This window comes from Bacillus rossius, chromosome 1 (assembly GCF_032445375.1).
Source record: "Bacillus rossius redtenbacheri isolate Brsri chromosome 1, Brsri_v3, whole genome shotgun sequence".
Classification (NCBI taxonomy): domain Eukaryota; kingdom Metazoa; phylum Arthropoda; class Insecta; order Phasmatodea; family Bacillidae; genus Bacillus; species Bacillus rossius.
In genome coordinates this window covers 58719745-58747193 of record NC_086330.1, presented here as the reverse complement: position 1 = coordinate 58747193, position 27449 = coordinate 58719745, and the positions used below count along the sequence as shown (strand labels likewise).

The following is a 27449-nucleotide window of genomic DNA, read 5'->3' as shown; positions in this document are numbered from 1 at the left end:
TAGCTACCGGGTGGGATAAACATTGGCTCGTGAGGATGGGTCGGGATGGCATGCTCAGCTATGGTGGTACGTTTCAGCGGGTCCGCGGACGCAAACACATTACACTGATGATCGAGGACCTGCTGGATGGTAGCACGAAACTCGGGGGGAACTCCGTGCTGGAACTCGTCGAGACTGACCTGGTTTACTGCTGGTGGAGTAGGCTTACCCAGCCCGTGGATGGTCCGCCGCCCCTGGGTGCCGACGTGGACGCAGCCGGCCCGGATGTCGATGGCTGCGTGCTGCTCGTAGAGCCAGGGTAGCCCCAGAATGACGTCATCACGTAACTGCTCCACCACCAGCGCCGTCGTGACGGACCGTTGGTCCCGCACGTCCACCTCCAGCGTCGCGACGCCCTGGGTGTAGCAGGCGTCCCCCGTGGTAGCCAGCTGGAGTTGGCCCGGGTGGTACTCGAAGTTGTCACGGCCAATCACGCGTGCCGCCACACAGTTGTGGCTGGCGGCGGTGTCAACAAGCGCGTGGACTGCGCGCCCGTTGACAACCACCGGAATGCGCAACAGGTCGGCCTCCGCCGCTCCCACGTGACCCAGGAGAGGCCCCGCCGCCGTAGGTCTGTTGTTGTTAGGTGAGGCGGGGGAGGTGGGCTGTCTTAGCGCGCCGCCCCCTGCCGTCCGTTTCCCGACGGCTGCTGCGCCGCGAAGTCAGGCCGGAACTTGTTCCTCACCGGGCAGTTCTCGTGCCAATGGAACGTGCCTGGTGGACACGTGTGGCACTGAGGTGGTGGGCTGCCGCCGGTAGTCCGTCTCCGCCATGTCAGCTGCGCGTGGCCGCTCGGTCCGGGTTCGTCGCGCCTAGCTTGGTCTCGGGTGGGCGCCGTGTAGGGCACCAGCGCCTTGGTGTCGGCGGGCGTCGTGTCTTCCTGCTTGGTGCTCAGGGTGGCGTGGATCCTGGTCGGTCTGACAGCTCGTAGGTCCTGCTCTAAGACGCGCGCCTGTTGGACGAACTCCTCTGCCGGACGCCGCGTCATCGGGCGTAAATACGGGCGAAATTCCGGGCGCATCAGCTCAACTACCCGCTCCAGCACTCCGGTAGGTTCTTCTCCGGGAAACAGCCGCTTGTACAGACGTATTTTTTTCATGATAAACGCCTCCGCCGCCTCCGTCGCGCCTTGCTCGAGACAATACAGCTCCGTCCGCACTCTCATCTCTGTCCTCACGTCCGCGAATCTGGCCTCGAACAATCTCGCGAACTCGGTCCACGGCATGTCATACTCCTGGACGATCTGCCACCACGTCTTGGCGTCGCCTTTGAGCGCGGTGCTCACCCTGTTCGCCCACTCACACTCCGGCACTCCGTAGCGATTCAGGCGTTCCCGACACGCGTGTACAAATCTCCGCGGATCGTCGCTGGTTCTGCCCGCAAATTCCGGTAGCTCCACGTGTCCTATGAGAGGTACCCTGCTCCGTGGTGTGTCGGCGGCGTCTCTCACCGGGCTGCGGCCTGACGGGCCCGCTATTCTCACGTGGTGGCACCACTGGCACGTGTACCACCCGTCTTGAAAGGAGATTATTTCGGACTTCGCGAAACACGCCGTGTGCTTGAACGCGCGACAGTTCCGGCACCAGCCTCCCTCCCGCGTCTTGCCCTCACACTCCGCATCCGTGCACTTCCCGTGTCCCGCCTCAAACTGATCCGCCCGTTCTGCCTGCTCGTGGTTCGGCTGCGCTTCATACTGTCCTACGCACACGCACGTGTCCGTCCACGAAGAAATCGCCGTCCCGCTCACCTGGCGCGGTCGCGCGCACATAACACAATATAAGCTATTCTTTTGAAACAACTCACTTGCCTTAATCGCGCCCGGATTTTTGTCAAGTCCGTGGTTGTCCGACATGGTCGTGTGGTGGTGAGGCCGGTCGATTGCCCCTCTTCCCTTCGCTACGCGACGCGACGCGGATGGCGGTACACACACACACTGACCTGGCCCGGCTGCTGTTGTCGCGAGGAATGCGGCCACCTGGCTGCTCGCAGCGAATTCCTGGAAGCGCGCGCCCGGCTGGTCACGTGGCCGGCGCGCCAGAGTCCCGCTATGCGCTCCGCGCGAACAATAGTTCCAGCGCGAACTTTAGTTCCGCGCGCTCCGCGTAACAACCGCCTATCTCACACGCTCGTACAGGTCTGGTTTTCGCGGAAGATGTAACTCGCCCCACGCTCTTGGGCGCCATTTGAGGGCTGATCGCGCATTGCCGGTGATTTCGAGATGTTAACTATGGGCGCCACCACGTGGAAGGGCACGTGGACCCGGCGGAGTCTCTCACTCAGGGCGTGACGTAGCCCAAGTGGGGACGAGTTACCAGCCCTTTCTATCCTAGCTACCCAGACCTGGCCCGCTCTAGGCGTCGGGCACGCCACACTCCTAGACTCACTCACCACGTGATTAAATAAGTACTCACTTTATATTTATTCTCCAGATTTAATTTCACTAACACGTCTCTCTACACGCCCGTTACACGTTACACATTACACGGTTAAAAAGCCTGAGGCACGAATCGGTTTAGGTGAAGGCATGGTCCACACACGTGGCCATGCTGCAAAGTATACTTATTACACGGTGATGAAAAAACTCGACTGAGACAATTAATTAATTAAACAGCCCGCTGGCCGAGAGCTGCCCCGAGGATGACGAGCGAAAGAGATTCAGAAATACTTAACGAGACAGAATTACTTGGTCAGTGCAGAACAAAGGTTGAAGTCCCCGGGGTGCTGGCGCGTCTGCTCTCGGTCAGTGATGAAGATCGACTGGGCTGAGCTCATCGCTCGCAGGTGGCAACATGGCGCCCTTCGCGCCAACACAATTACCGTTACTGTATTCTACGACTCCGTGCCCCGGCGAAAGTTGAGTAAATTACAGATAAACATTAAAAATATATAAAAATTACTGACAATGGAAAGTTTGTTACTATTTACTTATTTAATGATAATTCATATAAAAGCATTCCTATCCTCGTCCAAGTCCGTGCCTGTTCGGGTCCGCCCGGGCAACGTCTATAGTTATTTAAGGTAACTTATTTAAATTAAAGAAACACAAGTAAACTACACAGCACTGGGGCGAAGATGGATGAAAACAACAAAAAGGCTTACAATTAATATTAACATAGCAATTTTAGGGATCGCCGCACTGCTTCTAAGCGCCCTCTTGTGGTAGTTCGTGGCGCGCAATTCAAACACACGACTACGTACATGGCGGTACAAATGCCGGGGAAGGGGAGAGGACTGTTGAGGAAACGGAGACTGACTAGGCTCATGGGGCGTAGCCCCGGCTGACGTCAATTGCCCCCCCCTCGAATAGCCGGTCATGTCGACGTTTCCGCTGGGTCGCCTGTGGGCGTGGTCGCCCCCTTATCAACAACAGCTGTGCTTCCTCGCGATCCCTCGGGGTCGTAGCGTGTATCGCGGAGCCGGAACTGGGTCTTGTGACGCCCGGTCTCCCCTCTCTTCCCGCGGTGTTTTGTCTTCCTGCGGTTCGGTTACTGTCACCCTGAACGTGGAGTCTGCCAACGAGTAATGCAGCGGCCATAATGGCTCGTCCGGCGAACCCGGCCTACTCTCTACTTCCTCCGGCCACCTTATCAGTGGTTGGGATGTCGACTGGCCCTCCGTCACTCCGGGCGTGTCCCTGAGAAATCTCCTGAAAGGCGAGACGTCACTCCCCGAGTCTTCGAACAGCCGCCTCGGCCGGACATCTGTGACTGCGAGGGGCGTCGCCTGTCCCGCCCCCAGGTCCGGGAAGCCTTTGAACCCGCCCCCGTCTGTTGGGGTGGACGTGACCAGCTGTGCGGCCGCCCTCCCGTCTGTCTCGTCCGCCGCCTCCGTCTCTCTCTGCCGTGTCCCTGCTCCGTCACGTCTCGTTCCCGTCTCTTCCGCCCCGCCCGCCGCCTCCGTCTCTTCCTGCCCCGTCTCCGCCTCGTCCGCCGCCTCCGTCTCTTCCTGCCGCGTCCCTGCTCCGTCACGTCTCGTTTCCGTCTCTTCCGCCCCGTCCGCCGCCTCCGTCTCTTCCTGCCCCGTCTCCGCCTCGTCCGCCGCCTCCGTCTCTTCCTGCCCCGTCTCCGCCTCGTCCGCCGCCTCCGTCTCTTCCTGTGCCAAGCGCACATCGTCCCGGTGATATTTCGCGGCCCGGCCTGAGGGTAACTTTATCACGACCGCCGTGGGCCCCGCCTTGACCACCGCCACCGGGCCAAACCACTTTGGCGCCAGGCCGGCGCAGAAGTTGCGTCGGCCGGAGGAGAGGGGGTGGAGCCTCGCGTAAACCAGCTGGCCTGGTTTCAGTTCAGGGGGCGGGCGGGTCGTCTCGGGTGTGCGTTGTGCTTGGTAAGCTGCCTGGTTACGTCGCGCCCTATCGTGCGTCTCGGCCAATCGCCTCAGGCGTCCTTCGGGGCTCTCTACGTCCGGGTCCGTTTGTTGTTGCCGCACGTGATATTCCCCGGGGAGGGTGAGGTTCCGCCCCTGGACCATGGTGGCTGGTGTTTCGCCGGTTGCCGCGTTCACCCGTCGCCGGATGCAGTACAGAACGTCCGGGATGTGCGTGTCCCATTGGGCGTGGTCATCCGCGAGCCTCAACCGCAGTTGAACCTTCACCTCTTGGTTGCGTCGTTCCGTGGGGTTCGCGCGGGGGTGGTACACGGGGGTGGTGTGTAGGATTACCCGCCATTTTCTCCCCAGCTGCGCCCACCGGCGCCCGACAAATTGGGTGGCATTGTCCGACAACAGGACCCGGGGGTACCCCCACCTAGGAAAAAACTCCGTTTCCAGGCTGCGTGCAATGGTGCCGGCGCGGATGTTCGCCAGGGGGTAGGCCTCCACCCAACGCGTGTAGCAGTCTGTCACCACCAACAAAAATCTTTTCCCTCGGGGCGTGCGGGGATATGGTCCCATTAGGTCTATGGCGACTGTATGGAATGGCTCGGTGGGCTGCCTGGGTACCTGCTGGGCTGTCCCGTCGGTGCAGCGCGCCTTGTGCCTCTGGCAATGTTTACATCTCCTCACGCAGTCCCGTACAAACTTGTTTACCCCTGGCCAGTAGAACTGTTCCCGCAGATCGCGTCGCGTCTGGTCTGCGCCGGGGTGTCCGGCTAGCCTGTTCACGTGATACATGTCAAACACCTCCCGGCGGGTGGCGGCTGGCGCGAACGTCCGCCATTGGCCAGCTGTCCCCTTAGGTCGCGCCTGCAGTGTCCCGTCCAATACACGGTAGCCTTCACATTCTCCGCTCCCGCAACGGCGCACGATCTCCTGTGTGTCTGTGTCCGTGAGTTGGGCCGCTCGCACGTAGGCGTCTAAGTCATCAAGCTCCGCGCCTGGCGGTAATGTCGGTGTGACGTTAAGGTTTAGGGCACACAATGCGGCTTGGGTTGTCGGGGTGCGCGGGGTCCTGGGTATGCGCCCGCTGGGTGGTGGCAAAAGCTCCTCCCACTCCGCATCGTCACAGGCTGTGACGGTGACGTCCGGATCTCGCGACAGCTCGTCCGCTAGTTCGTTCTGTTTTCCCGGTACATGCTCGACTTCGAAATCTAAGGCCTGTAGAAGCATGGCCCAACGCGTCAGCTTCGAACGTCGCCCCTGCATCGTGGCCAGCCATTTGAGACATTGGCTGTCAGTTCTCAGTACGAATTTCTGCCCCTCCAGGTGTGGGCGGTAGCGTCTGAGGGCCCAAACTACGCCTAGACACTCACGCTCGTTCACGCTATACCGCTGCTCGACGTCGCCGAACTTGGCGCTTGCATATTCAATCACCCGAGGCTCGCCGTCGTCGCCGAGTTGTAACAGGATGGCCCCGATGCCCTTCTCGCTCGCGTCTGTTTGTACGATCAGGGGTCTGCCTGGGTCCAGCCGCGCGAGTAAGTGGCACTGTTGAAATCTGCGTTTTAGCTCGTCAAAAGCGTTCTGGGCTTCCACGGTCCACCTGAACGGACGTTTGGGTGACAGCTGTTCTGTCATCGGCGCCGCTACTACCGAGAACTCTGGGACGAAGGCTCGCAGCCAGTTAGCTAGCCCCAAGAACTTTTGCAGTTGCTTGCGCGTGCGTGGGGGCTCCTTGTTGATAATTACACTCAGCTGTTTTTCCGTGGGTCGGTTTCCGTCCGCGTTAACCACTAAGCCCAGGAAATCTAGTTCTGTGGTCCCCAGGTGGCATTTTTCGCGATTGCATGTCAGACCATGGCTCGCCAGGCGTTCCAAGACTAATGCTAAATGATGCGCATGTTCTTCCCACGTCTGAGACCAAACAATTATGTCGTCCAGATACGCGGCCGCAAACTTGCCCGAGTAGTTGTCTAAGACCCGTGTCATCATCCCTTGGAAGGTAGCGGGGGCGTCCTGTAGGCCGAATGGCATCGCGCAAAACTGAAATCTCCGCCCGTCTGGGGCTGTGAACGCCGTCTTGGGTCGGTCCGCCGGACGTATCGGCACCTGCCAATACCCAGATTTTAGGTCGAGGGAAGAAAATATCTTGGCGTTACCCAGGCCTGAAAGTGTGTCGGCTATGTTCAGCAGGGGGGGTGGGGCATTAATTGTCACTCTATTGATAGGTTTGAAATTGACACAGAAGCGTAGTTTCCCGTCTTTTTTTTCTGCCAACACGACCTGGAAATTATACGGACTTTCGCTAGGCTCAATTATCCCGTCATGCAACATGTCCTGAACCTGGTCTAGGATGGTCTGTTTACCAACGTGGCCGTAGCTACCGGGTGGGATAAACATTGGCTCGTGAGGATGGGTCGGGATGGCATGCTCAGCTATGGTGGTACGTTTCAGCGGGTCCGCGGACGCAAACACATTACACTGATGATCGAGGACCTGCTGGATGGTAGCACGAAACTCGGGGGGAACTCCGTGCTGGAACTCGTCGAGACTGACCTGGTTTACTGCTGGTGGAGTAGGCTTACCCAGCCCGTGGATGGTCCGCCGCCCCTGGGTGCCGACGTGGACGCAGCCGGCCCGGATGTCGATGGCTGCGTGCTGCTCGTAGAGCCAGGGTAGCCCCAGAATGACGTCATCACGTAACTGCTCCACCACCAGCGCCGTCGTGACGGACCGTTGGTCCCGCACGTCCACCTCCAGCGTCGCGACGCCCTGGGTGTAGCAGGCGTCCCCCGTGGTAGCCAGCTGGAGTTGGCCCGGGTGGTACTCGAAGTTGTCACGGCCAATCACGCGTGCCGCCACACAGTTGTGGCTGGCGGCGGTGTCAACAAGCGCGTGGACTGCGCGCCCGTTGACAACCACCGGAATGCGCAACAGGTCGGCCTCCGCCGCTCCCACGTGACCCAGGAGAGGCCCCGCCGCCGTAGGTCTGTTGTTGTTAGGTGAGGCGGGGGAGGTGGGCTGTCTTAGCGCGCCGCCCCCTGCCGTCCGTTTCCCGACGGCTGCTGCGCCGCGAAGTCAGGCCGGAACTTGTTCCTCACCGGGCAGTTCTCGTGCCAATGGAACGTGCCTGGTGGACACGTGTGGCACTGAGGTGGTGGGCTGCCGCCGGTAGTCCGTCTCCGCCATGTCAGCTGCGCGTGGCCGCTCGGTCCGGGTTCGTCGCGCCTAGCTTGGTCTCGGGTGGGCGCCGTGTAGGGCACCAGCGCCTTGGTGTCGGCGGGCGTCGTGTCTTCCTGCTTGGTGCTCAGGGTGGCGTGGATCCTGGTCGGTCTGACAGCTCGTAGGTCCTGCTCTAAGACGCGCGCCTGTTGGACGAACTCCTCTGCCGGACGCCGCGTCATCGGGCGTAAATACGGGCGAAATTCCGGGCGCATCAGCTCAACTACCCGCTCCAGCACTCCGGTAGGTTCTTCTCCGGGAAACAGCCGCTTGTACAGACGTATTTTTTTCATGATAAACGCCTCCGCCGCCTCCGTCGCGCCTTGCTCGAGACAATACAGCTCCGTCCGCACTCTCATCTCTGTCCTCACGTCCGCGAATCTGGCCTCGAACAATCTCGCGAACTCGGTCCACGGCATGTCATACTCCTGGACGATCTGCCACCACGTCTTGGCGTCGCCTTTGAGCGCGGTGCTCACCCTGTTCGCCCACTCACACTCCGGCACTCCGTAGCGATTCAGGCGTTCCCGACACGCGTGTACAAATCTCCGCGGATCGTCGCTGGTTCTGCCCGCAAATTCCGGTAGCTCCACGTGTCCTATGAGAGGTACCCTGCTCCGTGGTGTGTCGGCGGCGTCTCTCACCGGGCTGCGGCCTGACGGGCCCGCTATTCTCACGTGGTGGCACCACTGGCACGTGACCACCCGTCTTGAAAGGAGATTATTTCGGACTTCGCGAAACACGCCGTGTGCTTGAACGCGCGACAGTTCCGGCACCAGCCTCCCTCCCGCGTCTTGCCCTCACACTCCGCATCCGTGCACTTCCCGTGTCCCGCCTCAAACTGATCCGCCCGTTCTGCCTGCTCGTGGTTCGGCTGCGCTTCATACTGTCCTACGCACACGCACGTGTCCGTCCACGAAGAAATCGCCGTCCCGCTCACCTGGCGCGGTCGCGCGCACATAACACAATATAAGCTATTCTTTTGAAACAACTCACTTGCCTTAATCGCGCCCGGATTTTTGTCAAGTCCGTGGTTGTCCGACATGGTCGTGTGGTGGTGAGGCCGGTCGATTGCCCCTCTTCCCTTCGCTACGCGACGCGACGCGGATGGCGGTACACACACACACTGACCTGGCCCGGCTGCTGTTGTCGCGAGGAATGCGGCCACCTGGCTGCTCGCAGCGAATTCCTGGAAGCGCGCGCCCGGCTGGTCACGTGGCCGGCGCGCCAGAGTCCCGCTATGCGCTCCGCGCGAACAATAGTTCCAGCGCGAACTTTAGTTCCGCGCGCTCCGCGTAACAACCGCCTATCTCACACGCTCGTACAGGTCTGGTTTTCGCGGAAGATGTAACTCGCCCCACGCTCTTGGGCGCCATTTGAGGGCTGATCGCGCATTGCCGGTGATTTCGAGATGTTAACTATGGGCGCCACCACGTGGAAGGGCACGTGGACCCGGCGGAGTCTCTCACTCAGGGCGTGACGTAGCCCAAGTGGGGACGAGTTACCAGCCCTTTCTATCCTAGCTACCCAGACCTGGCCCGCTCTAGGCGTCGGGCACGCCACACTCCTAGACTCACTCACCACGTGATTAAATAAGTACTCACTTTATATTTATTCTCCAGATTTAATTTCACTAACACGTCTCTCTACACGCCCGTTACACGTTACACATTACACGGTTAAAAAGCCTGAGGCACGAATCGGTTTAGGTGAAGGCATGGTCCACACACGTGGCCATGCTGCAAAGTATACTTATTACACGGTGATGAAAAAACTCGACTGAGACAATTAATTAATTAAACAGCCCGCTGGCCGAGAGCTGCCCCGAGGATGACGAGCGAAAGAGATTCAGAAATACTTAACGAGACAGAATTACTTGGTCAGTGCAGAACAAAGGTTGAAGTCCCCGGGGTGCTGGCGCGTCTGCTCTCGGTCAGTGATGAAGATCGACTGGGCTGAGCTCATCGCTCGCAGGTGGCAACATGGCGCCCTTCGCGCCAACACAATTACCGTTACTGTATTCTACGACTCCGTGCCCCGGCGAAAGTTGAGTAAATTACAGATAAACATTAAAAATATATAAAAATTACTGACAATGGAAAGTTTGTTACTATTTACTTATTTAATGATAATTCATATAAAAGCATTCCTATCCTCGTCCAAGTCCGTGCCTGTTCGGGTCCGCCCGGGCAACGTCTATAGTTATTTAAGGTAACTTATTTAAATTAAAGAAACACAAGTAAACTACACAGCACTGGGGCGAAGATGGATGAAAACAACAAAAAGGCTTACAATTAATATTAACATAGCAATTTTAGGGATCGCCGCACTGCTTCTAAGCGCCCTCTTGTGGTAGTTCGTGGCGCGCAATTCAAACACACGACTACGTACATGGCGGTACAAATGCCGGGGAAGGGGAGAGGACTGTTGAGGAAACGGAGACTGACTAGGCTCATGGGGCGTAGCCCCGGCTGACGTCAATATAACACTTGTAGGGTGCTAGGTCTCAGGGGTGAATCCAGATAAGGTTTAAAGGGAACTTTAACCTCCTTGGTTACCTGCTCCTTCTCTTACAATCATGCTTGATGTGTGAACTCTTTATACTGCTGATTTTATTTTTTGGTTCTGAAAGAAAAGTTGATGGAGTTCTTGAAACTTATTCACTGTTTCGGTGCAATTTTGAGTTTTAATAAATAAAAATAAAATTTTCTAACTGGTATTAGTTCACTTTTTTTACGGTTCATTGAAAATTATGATTTCTAATGCACCAGTATCATCATCATATTGACCGCTAACTTGGAAGGTTCCATCATTATGGAGGTAAAAATTTCCAGATTACTGATTTGTTTTATGCTTGGCGATAGTAAACGTTTGTAAAAACGTTAATTTTCTACCCCCTGACGCATTACTAAATATTGGGTCCGCCACTGCTAGAGCTGAATACTTCGAATGGAGCTGTGTTCGAGTCGATACCTTGGGAAGCCCGAAAGTGCGCCATGCCTGTCCGACGCTTGTTTACACGGCCTGGAGATTTTTTTTTCCAACCTAACTGAAACTAAGTGTATATGTAGGAGGGGTCCGGGTTAGAGAGGGACCTAGGTGCATCTAAAGGGCCGAAACCTGTATGCCTAGTCATGCTGGCATTAGCCAAGCAGGGATGGGTCGCATTCATCGTGTGCTAAGAGGGGATTGGCCAGACATGGCAGCGATTGATGCCATGATTTAACTCCCCTCACTCTTAATTCTAGACTATATGGGTCCAGGTAAATCATGCATAGGCAAAGGAAAAAAACTTTGGGCACAGACATGCAGGATGAAAAGGCATGCATTAATTGGTTAGGAGTGTACAGGATACAGAAGATGGTAGGAAGAGTTGGACAGAATAGAAAAGAGTCTACCATGCGGGGGGTTGGGAACTTGAACCCATAGTCCACTTTCATATTACTATCCATTGCTGGATTCATGACCAGAGGCGCTCGCACTCCTGGTGGTGAGTGAGTGGCTACACTGGCCACTCACTCCGCTGCCAGTCAGCACCTAGAACTAGAGGAGAAAGAAAAGCAGACAAATCTTGCATACTAGGCCCTTGATTTATAGTTTCTATGACATGCACAGCTCACAGTCAAAACGTGGACGCACATTGCTTGAAAATAGATGTAATATAATATACTAAAGCTAATACTTATTATTTTTGTATTATATTTTTTCTATTTTTTTTTGTTTGGTTTTATAATTTTTAAAATATTTTTCTTAAGGCCGTTACTTACAAACTATGGCTTAGATATCAATATACAATACTCAAATTACTACTATAATGATATATAATAGTTATAGAGGAACGTTCGACGTATAAAGAAGTCATAGGCGAATATTGAAACAGGTATCGTATTTAATTTATGTGTTTTAAATGTGCAATTCTAAATCGCATTATTTTCAGAAGCACAGCTTGCACTGGAGGTGAGGCCTTCCAGACGGACTGTGCCCATCGGATATAAGGGGTCAGCCCTAACACGACCAGCAGATAACCCTGGGGGACCGACCATACACCTGTGTGCTTCGGACCATTATGAATTAGAAACTTTATAAGCTAAATGTGTTTGTTGCACTACGCAATGTACAAATCAATGTTAAAGTTTTCTCATCAGTCCGCAACCGCTGACCTGGGATTCGCTCTTGGATTTTACACCGGTCTCTGTTGAAGAATCGTTTTATATTTATGGTGCAAATGTTATATTTATGGTGCAAATCTGGAATGGGCCGAAGCCCAGCCCGTCACGACGCGTAGCGTAGATTGGGCCCGGCCCTAGCACAGCTCTTGTGAGTAGATGCATTGTGAACCACTTAAATATACATTTTCTTTTCAGAATTCAACATCGTTTATTACGTCGACTAAAATAATAGGTACACTCTTCACAAAACACACATACAATCAATATAAGGATAGGTACACAAAGTTCCAAGTCATCGCGACATTTCTTCTGGCGTAAATCACTGCAGGCGTGTCACCAGAATCTTGGAAAATTCTAAAAAAAAGAAGAAAATAATGACATAAGTAATGTAGTTTCAGTAGTAAAATAATGATTAGTGGCATAGTTGCTTGAAGGTCTCCTGGCTAGGCCACCAAATGACGTGCAGAGCTCCGGGTGTCAATGCGATATTTATAAACGGCTCAAAATTGTTAATAAAAAATTAAAAGCCATACTTTTGCATCCAGAGTCTTTTACTTTTTTCGTATTTAACCTGTTATCTATATCAGGCGATATGGCTAAAAATGTGTGTTTTAATGAACGTAACAAGGTTAGTAGAATAGATAAGTGCTGGAAGCCTTTAAAATTCTACCTTAAAGTTCAAGTTTTTCCATTAAGAGTACCATAGAGGTGTGTTTCCGACGCGAAGACCGCACGCCAGTTCGGTGTCTGGTGCGTAGAGGCGAAGCACCGTGTGACGCGCGAGCCAGTGTAGTCTTTAGCGACCCGGAACTCTTACAGCCTGTGTGCCTAGTCATGAGCTCCCCCCCCCCCCCCCCCCCTTCTCTAAACCTAAATTTTCCCATCACCAAACAACGCAATTATTCACATTTCGCACAATCAGTAACATGATATCGTTTCTGTACTTCAATTGGGTTTTAATTGCAAATGTTTTTTATGACTAGAAACAGACTGTCTCTCGTACCTATATGCAACACAAGAGACAAATTGTTAGAGCTATAGAAAATCGGAGCACCTTGAAGTAATACTAGAAATTCTTCAAGCACGAAATTTCAAATTATGTGTATAATTACCACTGTTGCAATTTGCGTAAATTGTGTAAACCGAAGACCAATTTGTTTTATCAATAATGCTTTTCGGTTTTAAATAGTGATAAACCAATAAATAATTCAATTTCCATTTCAAGTGTTAATCCTGTGATGTGTGCATTTCTGAAGTCAGGTTATGGGTTACAGACGTTCTTAAAAAAATGTGAGCATGTCTGTCAGTACTCGCCAGTGATGTGTAAACATCTAACCTCGGTAACGAACAAATTCGTGTGTTATCATGTTATTCATGTTTCAAGTAAACTAATAATACGAAGCCCAGGCACGAAATATAAAGTAATTTAAAGCTATGCAGAGCATCAAAGATAGAACGATAAATAAAATATTCTCTTTACAAGTAACAACATTTCTAAACGCGAAACGCGAATCACACGCGTACTTTCAGCTCCAGCCGCTAGAATTCGCTGCCTGAATCGTAAACCTTGCTTGTCACCATCATGCGCAGATAGCAGCACGGGAAAAAAAAAAAAAAAAAAAAACCAGAAATTAAATGTATTATATAAACGGCTCCGCTAAGAGCGAAAAGACTTGAAAAATCTCAAACCCTAGTTTTGGACCTGATTTTCAACAGAGAATTTTATTAAAATATGTACTATCCATCATGTTAAAATTCACTTAGTTAACCATACACTTTCTTCACACGTTAGAAGTTATACTTAAATGACATTACAAACAATATTAACCTAAAACATTCTAAACACATAACATTATTAAGTATATGTTTGATTATTTGTTTTTGTTCAAAAGACTGGAATCAGTCTGTAAATACTCCCTACAAACAAATATTAACTTTATTAAGCTGATTCAACGTTATTATATTATAATATTAAAAAATAATGTATTAGCGCGCGCACAACCACTGTACCACTAAACCTACTGGGAATAAAACTGGAGAATATTTATTATTGTCATTGTAATGCAATTTATCTTAGGTATTTTAAATCTTGAGATTACTTTTTACTGTTTCACTAAACTAAAGTTACACATGACACGCCAATAAGTTTGGTATGTCCCCTAATTTTAACGAAAGTGACTGCATGCGAGGTTAAGTTGTAACACGTGGGTCCGACATCTTTTTTAACATTTCCGCCCATCTATTCCCGTTCCATTTCCACGAAATCACTTTCACTGAAGCTGTATACCGAGAGCTAAGATGTTTACACGTCAAAAATACAAATAACAAAGCTTTCATGAAGAAGATTTTTTTCTCGCTGATTTCATAAACATTAACTCCAATGTGGCCATAGGTCCCAAGAACTTTGGCTATCACGATTTACAACCCGAGGTCTTTATAGCCTATATATTCACATACACATACACACTCAGTACTGTACTCACTTGCAACATGCCAGGAGTTAAACAAACTCGGCGGGTGTGACGTGGAAGCGGCACAAGAGTACTCGGGAACTCTCCCCGAAGAGAACCGGTTATCCTGAATAAGACAAAAAAAGAGGGAGGCGTTATCGCATGCTCCTGCTCGCTGCCATTTTACTCTCAGTGTACTTTAGTTGGAACTAATGACTGCCGTAATCATAGTCGCACGCAGGAATTTAGTAGGAATGGAGTAAGTACTTTCTCTGACCCCCTCCCCAAAATCCCACCAACGCCAATTTTATTCCCCTGGATATCTCAGCAAAATTTAACGTGCAAAGCACGCAAACAACTTCTTCAATCAATCTTTTTGGGCAGATGTTTGTAAATAAAAGACCTTTGGCAAGTAATTCATCCAGGGACAAAGATTAATAAATTCAGCCTAATTGTGGTGCCAAGGCACCTGTATCAACATCGTTGCGTACTCCTTACGGCTATAAGCAGATCCGCGTGGCTGTGTGTGTGTTTGTGTGTCGGTGTACGTGTTCCCCTCATTCTTAAGAATTATGTAGTTTTATAATATGTGTTTTTGAAACTATCGCACATTCCTAGGACACTAAACTGGAAAGTCAGTGCGATTCCAAAAGCTGAAATAGTATGACAATAATTCGTAATATATTTACATATAACTGTCATATAAAAACACAGTTTAAAACATTAATTTTGAGCTAAATATTCGTTTTAAATCCAATATATCAGTTTATCACAGCCAAATAGTACAAAAATTGACGTTCTAGAATTTTACATTAATTTAATGAAAAATTATAGTTTGTCACAGACTAAAATTTTCATTTTTCTTTAAGCAATGAACTATTGAATAACTTCAAAATATAATTACAAACTAAAAAAAACACTGTCAGGGAAAAAATCATGTTACGAAAGCTATTGTTTAAAAAAAATATTAATCATCATTGTTTTGGAACCTGTAATCTATTTTTAAAAAATAGGACTAATCCCAATTTTTATTAAAAATTAGTTTTGTCACACAGACTTACAAACAATAGGACATTAAAGCCCTTTATGGAATAAGAATACGTTAAACTATTTTTTTTTCCATTTTTAATCACCGATTTGAAATAAATTAAATATTTCTAACTAATAATTCTGAATAATTTTTATAAAACTATGTAGTTGAAAATTGAAGTAGAGATGTTTTATGTTTTTTCTATTTAATAAATATGCTCAAGCAGTTTAAATGTATTGCTTTTTTAATTTCTTATGACATGTAAAACTTGTAAAACATACATCAATATCAGTGTTTCGCTTGAAACTTTTAATTTTTTCTGATCCTACAAAACCTATGCAGTACATTTTCATTCGTGTTCGTACATACATACATATTTAGAATGATTTTCTCAAACTGAAATATATTTATGAGAAAAATACTTAACTAAAAACTAGCCACTTTCGATAAAAAGGGTGATAAATATGAGTTATGCCAAGTTTTGGAATCGAACCCTTACTGTGACCTCCGTCTTCATGAATGCGACGGATTTGGAACGCGGTCCCTGGGTGACCTACAGGTCTCTCTCTCCACCCTCCACCTTTCTCACTCTGTTTCGCTCTCTCTCAGATTCCCGTTCCGAAGCCAATAAAAGGAGTTAGGTGTAAACGGAAACTTATCTGACTGTTAGAGTGGCCTAACACAGTTTGCAGAGTTCTGGAGGCCGCTCTTTAAATCCTGTTTACGACGACTGGGAATGGGAACCAATTAATGCCCAAAGGAGACTGCACATTTGTGTTTCAACTATCCGTGTGCCCTATGGGAAAGTATTTGATCCTCATTTTTGATGAATAACCAAAAACAGAAGTTCCAAGTTAATTTGAATAGACCTTTTTTAATCGTCGAACCTGCATTTAAGTTCATATAAAATTAAAAATCTTTACAATTGCCATTAAAATTAAATTAAAATATGTATAATATGGAATGTTTATGTAGTGGAACACCTTAAGTAATTGCCTTCGCACAGATTGTTTCAAATACATTAAATAAATATTGGTGGAATTTCGTAAGGACAGAAATATGTCTGAAATTTTAGTGCTGTATGAGGATAGAAGCCTTAATTATTTTGCTTCTTTAATTTTTTTTTTACTCATGATATTAAATAATTACATATTATAACTATAGTTGATTGATAATAAATCTTTTCATTTATTCATTATGTGATAATTTAATGGTTAAAAGAAACTTTAAGACCTATTAAAATTTCAATCAGACTGAATTGAAAGCAGAAATATAGTTTTTAGTAGTACGTTCGTGTGTAGTTTATGTCGTAAATATCTTCATTTTTAGGATATTATTCATTTACCATTTAAATTCTCGTTTTCCCATAGCACTGATTAACTTAAGCCTAGAAATTTGGGAAACCCATATTTTCATTGCTTTATGAATGACATCATAAAACGACAGAAATTTGAGACGGAAGCTAAATTCTAAAGGTAACAAACGAGGACTTTTTTTAAAGATAATTTTTATATATAATTTAGTTTTTTATATCGAATAAACATTCAATAAACAATTATTAATCGATCATGTTAACCGATAAAGTTATAAGTAGTATATAATAGGGCATACAGCGCCTGGAGTCGGAGTGTGGGTGTGGTATTGTCGGCCACCATGGAACATCAACCTTTACGTTCATGAGAGAGTGATGCTGGAAAATGAGACAGGGCAATGCTCTAGGAACAAACAATAGAAACAATGATGTCACTATACAAGATGGCGGTGTCCAGCAGAGCAGAAAAAAAACAAGATGGCGGTCGTGAGTCATTTAAGATTGTGGCCTCCAGAAGACGACAACAAGATGGCGGTTGTGTCATCAGAATCGAAAAAAAGTGTTTGTGACAATTGATCCCAGATGGCGGACATATCATTATAATTCAAGATGGCAACATTAACGAAAATTGCAACGTTTGTGGCGCTCGATGTCAAGAATGAGGAATTTAATATGGCGACTGAGGTAAAAGGTCAAGGTCAAGGTCAAGGTCATCCACGATGGTCATCGTGACGGCATAATTCCATATGGCAGCCGACAGTTCACCACATCCACAATCTGACACCAGGCACAGGATGCTCTTATATATACTACTCTTATATTGTTAAATGCATAATGATCAGAAACACGAAAATATTCAAAGCAAAATAATTTAGGCTCCTAACCACCACTCTTTCCTTATAACCCACCCTTGCCCTTGGCTTCTATAACCCCCCTTCGTTGGACTCGGGCGCAATGCGCGGATATGAGCAGACAGAGAGTAAGAGAGAGTGTGAGTGAGAGAGAGTGTGATATCTTACGTGCGCTTGGTCTCCGGACCGCCCGCTCCGGGTCGTAGGATGCCGGCCTTTTCCAGCTCCTGTATCTTCCAAATGTGCTGGTGTCGCTGGAAGCTCAGCTCCCACTCTCGCTTGCGCCGCTGCAGCACTTGCGCCTCCAGCTGGCTCTCTGCACACACGACAACACCCGTTCACAATCTGCACGTGCCACCAACTCTCAATCAGGTCCATGCATTGGGTGTCTGTTCCAAAGTACATGGTGTCCATAAAATAATGTCCCAGTTTACAGTTACAGTTTGGTATAACAGTTAGATTTAGACTATCTACAACAAATCATACATCAAATCGAAGGTTTTTTCTTAAAAATGTACAATAAAGGGTTACACGGCACACATCCAACCCAAAGTCCAATTCTTCCCAAACTTTGGTAATTAGTTACCAGATTATAGTAGTCGCACTTATACCCCTTTGATAGTGTTTTACTAGAAGACACGAGTAAAAATACATTAACAATATTAGGTGTATAATGACACTAATATCGGTTGAGAAACTGTGCCACATACATTTAGTGTTAAATTGCAAAAAACAAAATACAGTGGTGGCGGGGCAATGTCTGTCACGTTCCTCACTTGCAAGAAAATTGACAGTTTGATTTTCACCGGAAACCCGACCCGGATCGCCTTGCCGGGATGTTAATGACCTGGTCACGTGGCCACCGAGGCCCATGACGCCAATATAGGCTTGCGATTCACCAGCAGGACCCTCCAAAATCAGCTGATGTAAGCAACGCCAAATGTGTTGGTTTTAAAACCCATTCACCCACACTTTCTCAGTACAGTAAAACCACACTAACTTGACCCTTTTTGGACCCAGAGGATGTCGAGTTTGGGGGTTGTTGAGTTATCCAGAACATTGGAATTTTTAATGGGATTTAGTAAATTAAAAGATGATAGACTTGAGATACAAGTATAATTGTATTTCTTAAATATATGTAGTTGTATGTACAATTCACAAATAAATCTCAAACATTCTGAAAAAAAAACTGTTTAATTGAAGCTTGTTTTTCGTTCTCAATTCGGCGCCTGGCTGCTTCGTCGCGAAGTCGCCGGAGGAATAAGACATTAATTGCAGATTATCCTTGCTGGCTCAAATAACGCAATGCTCCTTCAGTGTATTTCACACCCTCACTGTGACTCATCTTTTATTCTTGTTGATAACTCTCCATGTCATCTTCTGAGTTACCTTCTTCTTCCTCTGTTCCTCACCCATTTACAGCAGCAACAATTTCATCTTCTCCTAGTGGTTCACTGGCCCCATCAAGATCCATCCAATCTCTGGAATCATCAACTACAGTTTCTCCACATCCAGGAATTTTCCTCATTAAAGCGACCAAATCGGATGCTTCACGTTCCTCTTGTTGTTGATGAAATTCATTGCCTAAATGATAAAGTTTCCTCCACGAGCGATTGAGAGTTATTGGTTCTAGTTCATTCCAACACTGATTGACCCAGCCAATAAAGACTGGTAAATCAATCTGTTTTAGCTTATTTATTAAATCATTACCTTCTTCCAAGGCCAATATTAAAGATAAAAGGAGCTTACGTCTATATATTGTCTTCAAATCTGCCAAAATGATCAGAGAAGTGATATTCGAGGGAAGAAAGATGGCCTTTATCTCTTTGTCCTTTAAATATTGAGAGTCTGGATGAGTCGTAACATTGTCCAGGACAAGAACTGCTTTTCTGAGAAGATTTTTAGATTTTAAAAACTGCTCGATCTCAGGCACGAATTGTTGGAAAAGACACTTAAGAATGTATTGTTGCATTCACCATTACTCTGGTTTCTGTACCACAACAAGCAAGTCAAAGCCATTGCTTGTTCTCTTCACTTGCTTGAAACATCTCGGTTTTTTTTTAACTTTCCCTATAATGGCTAATTTAACCTTGTGCTCTCCTATTGAATTACTACATGCAAGAATAAAAAACTCGCTCTTAACACTTTTTGTAACCTGGGGCGGATTTTTATCTTTTTAAAGCCAAACTTTTAGTTAGAAGCAAACGATAATTTAGACCACTTTCAATAAAATTATAAATTTGATCCCCATGAACCTTTTATTTTTCAATAAGTTCTTGAAATTTAACCTTAAACACACTACTGTGTTAGGGTCAGCAGATAATTTTTCACCGCAGATACTGAGTTGTTTCACACCATAATTGCTCTTTCCACGTGTCTAACCAGCCATTACTTGCTGTAAATCTGGACTCTCCCTCTTCTTTAATTCCTCATAAAACTTCAGTGTTTTTTCTTGATGAATAGGCCCCGATATAGATGTGCCTTTGTCCCTTTGCACCTGAAACCACTAGTACAACGCTTCGCTTACCTTTTCATATCCTGAACATTTCATTGTTTTTCTCTCCTTAATGGATTCTGTACAAATTCTTTTAAAACAACATAATTGGATCCCTGTTTTTTTTTTTTTTGTTCTTCCAACCGAACATTGTAGACCGCCCAACATTTTATTCTAACGCTATTTTATTCACGTTATCACCTTTTTCCAGTCTTTCCGACGCATCTAATTCCAGTTCCATTGAAACCGACACTTGCTTCCATTTTTTCTCCGACATGATTCTAATCCATTCGCCAACAAAAAATAAACTAATGTAATTAAATAAACAAACTAAATTAACTAACTAGTGCAGCATACTGAAATCGACTTCAAAACACAAAACCGATCGCGTTCACCTCAGATGCTAAACTGAGCAGGCACGAGAGAAAGCGAAAGGTCAGGAATGCGCGCGCGGCAGCAGTGCGAGCTACCTGGGGGACAATAGGCGCCCGGGGCGTTGACCTGAGACAGTTGAGGTGCACGCTGGATCGACTCTTCGCCCGCCTCGGCTCGTTCCGCCGTCCTTTAAAAGTCGAAACACCCGTAATCTAAGCCACCGCTGACTCTGGCGAGTTACACGGAGCGTCGCGTTACCCGGTGTCGAATTGGTGAGGTTTTACTGTAGCTATAGTGAAATGAGTTCACAGCAGTGTGATTATCCACCACGCAGCAGACAGACGCAACGACCGCGGGCACAGACCTCTGACGACCAGCGCGCGGTCCTGCTGCGACAGCTTGATGTCCTCGAGGTTGATGCGGTCCAGGACCATCAGCGGGCTGGGGGCGCCTGGCGGGGGCCTGGAGGCAGGTTCTCCCCCGGAGTCCAGCAGCAGGAGGCGCGTGGCCTCGCACGTCTGCTCGTGCAGCCGCGCCAGCTCCGGCAGCGACAGCCCCTGCAAGGCGCCGCCGAGCTCAGGCCGGGTTCGTGAACCACGCAAGGGACGCGACGTCCAACATCGTCACCAACATGCCCATTTTTCTTTACACCAACACGACCACACCTGTGCGGGTGTAAGCCTGATTCACTCGGACATGCGCGTGTGGGCTATCTATTGGAGCGGCTCGCACAACTTTACACTTAAACTACTTTACAATACACGCTATCGATATCAACTAGGACACTTGCTTACATCACACTTATGGTGGTATTCCAGGACGTTCGTTCGGGTAAGGTAGCGGATAAGCACTGCCTTGTTGGGGTACAACCGTAACCTAACTCGCGGGCCGTGTCCCAGAACACGTCCGAACCGAAAAAAACGGCAAGCGATTTAATAAACTGTGCCCTGCGCGAGGCTATAAACTGGTTCCTACGCATTCTAGCGGACGTTTCGCAACCATCGATACAATTCTTACGGCAAAGAGATAGAAGAGCCATCGCACAAAACTGGAACAGCCTTTCTAATTTTCTCAAGTACTTTTTTAAGTGGCAAATATTTCTTGCTATGTTCATTAAAGTGTACAAAATATATTCCAGGATGGTTTCGCTACCATAGACATTTATTTGGAACTCCAACACGCTTGGTAAGTTCCCCCGATGTTTACAAAATTGAGTATATAGGTACGAGTTAATGGCACTAGTCGCTGGTTCGCCATCTGAACGAAATCACAAAAAAAAATTGAGATCTACGCATTCATGTAATTTGGGCAACAGATCGGCATCGAATAGGACACCAAAATCTGTTCCCTAACAGTAAGGGACTTGCTGGGTCCTATCGTGCACTAGGAATACGGTTAAGGTAGAGGTAGCATATTCAACACATAAATCCTTATACAAGCTTATAATAGGTCAGACATTGCGACACTATAACACTCCAGATAGCAAATATAACTGGTTGGGGAGTATCCTTTCCTCCCCCCGCAATACATAATAACAAATAGCATTTCACTACAAACTACACCATAAGGTACACTTCAGGTCCGTGTGCCAAATTATCCCACACAACACGCACCACGCCCTGTTGATCCAAGTGATTCTACAAAATGTGAGGTGCACCTTTGAAATAAAGTGCACAGAACGAGTTATAGAAACTTAGATTTCTGGTCTCGCACACACATAATGCCCCGGCTGGCAATATGTCCCCAGTCTTCTTTTTATATATCATATTAATCGGGGAAACAAAACAATTTTTTAATGATTTTATTTATAAATGTTATTTTAATGTTTATCAAATGTAAATAATGATAATAATAATAATAATAATAATAATAATAATAATAATAATAATAATAATAATAATAACATCCTGGGCTACTATACAACACAGCTTTGCCATTAAATGTTGCCGGAATACTCCCCTTCATATATGGTAGTCGAAAACGCAAGCCAAAACTAAAAAAAAAAAAAAAGATGGAATTTTAACAATACTTGAGTTGCGTTATTGCGCCTTGCGTACCTATACTCAATAATGTGCTGGGTGATGAACATTTTGCAACTTCTTGCGTTCTTGGATTGTTGCGTAATACTATGTTTCACTCGGTTTCGGTTGCGATTGCTCGTGGGATATGACAAGGGACACTGGCTCTTGAATACGCCCTTCAGACGATGTTAACGGGGTAGTATTCTTATTATTTTGCTTCTTATATTTCTTGTTTGTTTTTTTTTTTTCATGCGATTTTAAAATAATTCTTAATTCGACCACGAGTTATTGTTTATAAAAGTTTTTTTGCTATCAAATAAGTCCTTATTTAATGATTTTTGAAGGCAATTATCTGTGTCAGTCCTAGCATGTACTGAAAGCATGAAATCACGTATTACACATGTTTGTGCTAGCCGTTCACCTTAAAAACTCTTCATTTTTAGAATATCGTTCGTAATTCAATCTATAGTTTCCCCAACACTGTGGTCATCTGAGTTTTTCAAGGTTTTGGAAAACGTAATTTTTTCAATGTACAAATAATATTAAAAATGAAGACTGTTACGACAATGACTATGTAGAAAGGTTGATTCAAAACTGTATACCACAAGATTTAATCATTTCAATAATTGCTAGGACTGACAGAAACTCACCTTTAAGTTCCTATAAACCCATTAAATGACTTGTTTAGTAACAAAACACTTTTCATAAACAATTAAAAATTGTTGTACTATGAATATATTTATAATAATGTGTAAAAATACTAAATATTGTAGGCAAAATAATTTAGGAGTCTACCTTATTAACGGGCCGTCCTTCCTAGCACGGGAAAGTGTGTATTCTATGGCAACCACTCTTGAGTGTTCATTGGGGTTTCACATGTCTCCGTTAAAAACACATACTTACTAACTGCATAGTGTGCAATACAATAATATTAATTGTATACGTCCTTCACGCACTGTCAATTCCTAGATGGGTAATATAGGTACAGAATGTTTGAAAATTTTAAAACACATCCCTTTGATTTAATCAATTATTGTTACAGTAATATTGATATAGTATGACAATTATCTATAAAATTATGTCCTTTCAAATTTTAATGAGAATATTTTATTATTAATTGATCTTAATTTGAAAATAAACAATACCTCCAACAAATTAAAAAAAAAAAATGTTTTAAAAAACCAGGAATATTGATATAAATCTCCAGTGATTATTAAGAATAAATAGTTTAATAATTATTATTTACATTTATAAATTATGTTTTATTGATATAAAAGTTATATTTACGATTATATTAAAAATTATATTTATTATTTTCCCATGCCTCTATCCGGGAAACTCATTACTCTTCCTTCTTTACAACGGGCATACTTTGCTATATCATCAGAAACTCACCTTGAAACCTTTCTGGAGCAATTTTCTAAGAAGATCTTCGAAAGCATGGTCCAGTGTGTCGATGGCATCGTGGCGTGGCGTGACATCTGCGCTCTTCGGACCTGCAAAACACCGCCGTCCGCACTTTCGCAAACTATCGCACACTCCTTGTCTTAACACTTAAAGCATCGAGGTGCGAACTAAGCACGTAACGATGGTATTGACGGACATACCTCACAAGCAAAGCAAGTTTGGGAAGGAATGCGTCCTGCCATTCCCCAGCACTTGTCTGTAGTGGTTTCGGGAAGAAGCGCGAAACAGGAATAAGGATGGATGAGCCGGAATTCGAACCCGGGTGTATTCCCGAATGCGCGTCCAAACCTGGATAGCTAGTTTGGACGTTCACACGGGAATGGTCAGGGAAACAATTGAGATTCAAATGGGTTGAGGATGTAAGCGAGAATTCAGTACTCACCAGAAATGTGTAACATCTGTAACATTGTTAACGAGCAAATTCATGTGTTCTCATGTTATAAATACACATATAGTACGAAACTTAGACATGAAATTCAATGTTTAATTCATTAAAATAATGCCAAGCGTAATAAGTATACGCAAATTGTGTACTCAACTACATTTCTGAACGCGAATAACACGTAGTTTCCGCATTCGCAGCTAGAATTCACTGCCGGAGCAGCTACGTCAACTATCGAATCATTCGATTTGCATAGCGAAATTTTAAACTAAATAACGAAACGGCTCCGTTGTAAACGAAAAAGACGTGAAAAAAGAGTAAACCCCAGCTTTGGACCGGTTTTTCGACAAATTTTTTTATTAAAATACTGCCCATTTTGTTAAAATTCATATAAGGTTTCCACGCATTAAAAGTTATATTTCTGTATGATCACTAAAATATTAACCTGAAACATTTTAAAACAAATAATCTAACACTAAGTATGTGTTTGTAGTTTGTCTATTTGTTTTTGCTTAAGCGACTGAAATCAGTCTGTAAAAACTTCCTTAAAATAAACCGTAAACTTATCGAGCTGATTAAACATTATTATGATATAATTATTTTATAAAATAAAGTTATTAAAAAATATCCCGTTTACGAGATTTGAACAACGTCCCTTGAGTTTAACATTGCGTGATTTTACTGTTATACTATTAAGCCAATTTAAATTCAGATAGATAATATGTATTATAATCATTGCAATGTCAGTTTTCTTAGGTATTTTTAATCTTGAGATTACTTTTTACGGTGACTATTTTAATTTACGAAATATATTCCGGGGTAGTTTCACTATCTATAAAGTTTAATATTGCACACAAATAAGTTTGGTATGTCCCCTAATGCCTACGAAAGTTACTTTATACGAGACCATGTTGCTACACGTGGGTCCGCCATCTTTGTGTCACATTTCCGTTCACCGACATCCGTTAGATTTTCAGGAAATCACTCCTACCAAATGCCGTGCACCGAGAGCTGATATGTTTACACAACAACAATGCTTCACGCAATAAACGACTAGAAATTATATTCCCTCACAGCGTCAAAGATTTGGGGACTATGGGGAAATCACATTTACGAGTGATATACTAAAAAAAAAAATGTATAGTTTTGCGAGAACCGCTACATGCGCAAGGTTAATTCAAAACTGTATACTAAACTATATCATGGACAGATTTTCATGCTAGGACAGAAATTTGAATTGGCGTTTTAAATTTCTAAAAATATTTTTAAAAAATATGGACCACCTAAGGTCCAACATAAGCAAAGCACAATGCCATTGCGTTACTGGCAATCTATCAGTCATAACTCAAAATGAATGAAGAATGTAACGCTTAGAAGCAGAAAATAGTAAAGCAAATGACATCATACTGCGCAGGCACAAAGGGGTGTCCTGTTTCCAAGCGACCAAAATCTGTAGAGGAAGGGGGGATGTACAAGTAAAGGTGAAGGGAGGGGTAGACGTTCAGTCTCGTGTCCAGGCGGGAGTCGAAGAGGCAACAAGTGATTTTAAAATCTGAAATCCAGGGGCCTCGTTGCCTGCTTAAAATATTTATAAAGGAAAATATGTTTTTAATCTATTAGACTTAATTTTCTAATATCTTCCTCCCTTGACTTAATTCAGAAAAAACGCTATAATTAATTGTTTTCTGCAATTCAAAATCAATGTATCTTTCTTTGCTCACTCAGTTGTGCAATTTGAGAGCTAACAACAATTTCCGTTTAAAGATTTGTTACTTTATTTCTGGATCTTTGTCATTTATTCCGGAAAAGTGAATTTAACAGCTCCCAGTTTATAGACCACATCCCTCACTATGTCAAATTTATGCATAACTCATGTTTCATCATGCAGACTACATGGAATCATTCATTCCTATCAAACAAACACTTTTAGATTATATGCATACACTTTTGGATTTAAAAAGTGGTTCCCCAGAAAGTCAACTAAACTGATTTTGAGGTTTCTCATATTGATACTTCTAAGTGAGAAACGCACTGGATCAGGCCTATATAGTTTTTGTTAGTTACAGGTCAAGAAATAGTTTCATCTCCAATTTCAACTATTGGTGGAAGAATGATATTAACAACCAAATTCCCTCACATTTAGGATCTTCCTTTTCCAAAAACATGAAAAACCTTTTAGAAGTTGGCATTAAATACGATTGCACATTGAAACATAAAATGCACAAAATACAAAACGTATATCATATATTTCACCTAAAACATTATGAGTAATCACAACATGCTGTTTTCTAATACTTTATATTAAAAATAATTATTCCATAAACAGTATTCACCTCATAAAACTGTATAAACCAAAATATGCGTGAAATTAAAATACATTGGAGAATGGAAATGAAAATTCCACGTTCATCATAAAAACTATATCATATCAACGAGAATCCTATGGAGTCCGACTGTCCCATAAGAATATATATGCAATAAATATATAGCTGTGAGAGGTGTGTTCATCATAGCAAACTATCATGCATCAACTGGGATCCAACAGAGTTAGACGTGCCCATAATAATCTGTCATATACATGTTTGTGTGTGTGTATGTATATATATGGTAACGAGTATGCCAGAGGCGAGGCCACGAGTCAGGCCAGTGACTCGGCTAGTCAACCAGCTGGCCTGTTAGCCTGTGGGTGGGACGCGGTCCATTAGTGCTACACCCCTAATCCGATCAGCAACGGCGCCCCCCCCCCCTCCTTCACCAACCCGCTTCCACCTTTCTCAGCGCTTTCTCTGCGGTCTGGAAGTTTGTGCACGTTCCTAGAGCCCCGCCTGTGTTAAGTGACGTTACTAAGACGCCTTTCTCGGGGAGCTTCGGGTATCAAGTCAACCCTGATGACGCGACACTTCGAAGGGGTGCGAGACCATTCCAGAAGGGGGCTGAGGGCTATAAAAATGGTGACGCCAGTCTCCGAGTGAGTGAAGTGAAGAGGGCGAGTGACCTCTCTGTGAGCAGTGGCGGACGACGATCGACGGGTTTCGTGTGTGGAGACTGGTGCGTCAGGGAGTGAAACATCCGGTACTGTATTGCGTGCGACAGACTAGTGAGAAGTGTGAGGCAATGTGTTAGGACAGAGGAGCGTGATGAGAGACGAGCAGTAGGGAGAACCACTGTCGGGCCGAACTCTAGTGGGCTAAACGAAACTGCGTGAACTGTGGACTAAACGAAAGAGTGATTAATTTATGGACGGAAATTTTCATTGTAATTTAATTGATAATTTTAATGGTATTAAATAAATAAAACTGTATTTAATTGATTGACCTACTCTT

At 45.7% G+C, this 27449-nt stretch overlaps 1 protein-coding gene across 1 annotated transcript in view; it reads right to left on the bottom strand.

The window, feature by feature from the left end:
• Positions 1-27449, bottom strand: part of LOC134528437 (extracellular matrix-binding protein ebh-like) — a 103125-nt gene that overhangs the window by 60700 nt on the left and 14976 nt on the right. The window contains exons 3-5 of the mRNA XM_063362083.1: positions 23673-23773; positions 20621-20813; positions 17556-17703 (exon numbers count right to left, since the gene is read on the bottom strand). Of these exons, the coding sequence (XP_063218153.1) occupies positions 17556-17703; positions 20621-20813; positions 23673-23773 (442 nt within the window). The remainder of the gene's footprint in view (positions 1-17555; positions 17704-20620; positions 20814-23672; positions 23774-27449) is intronic.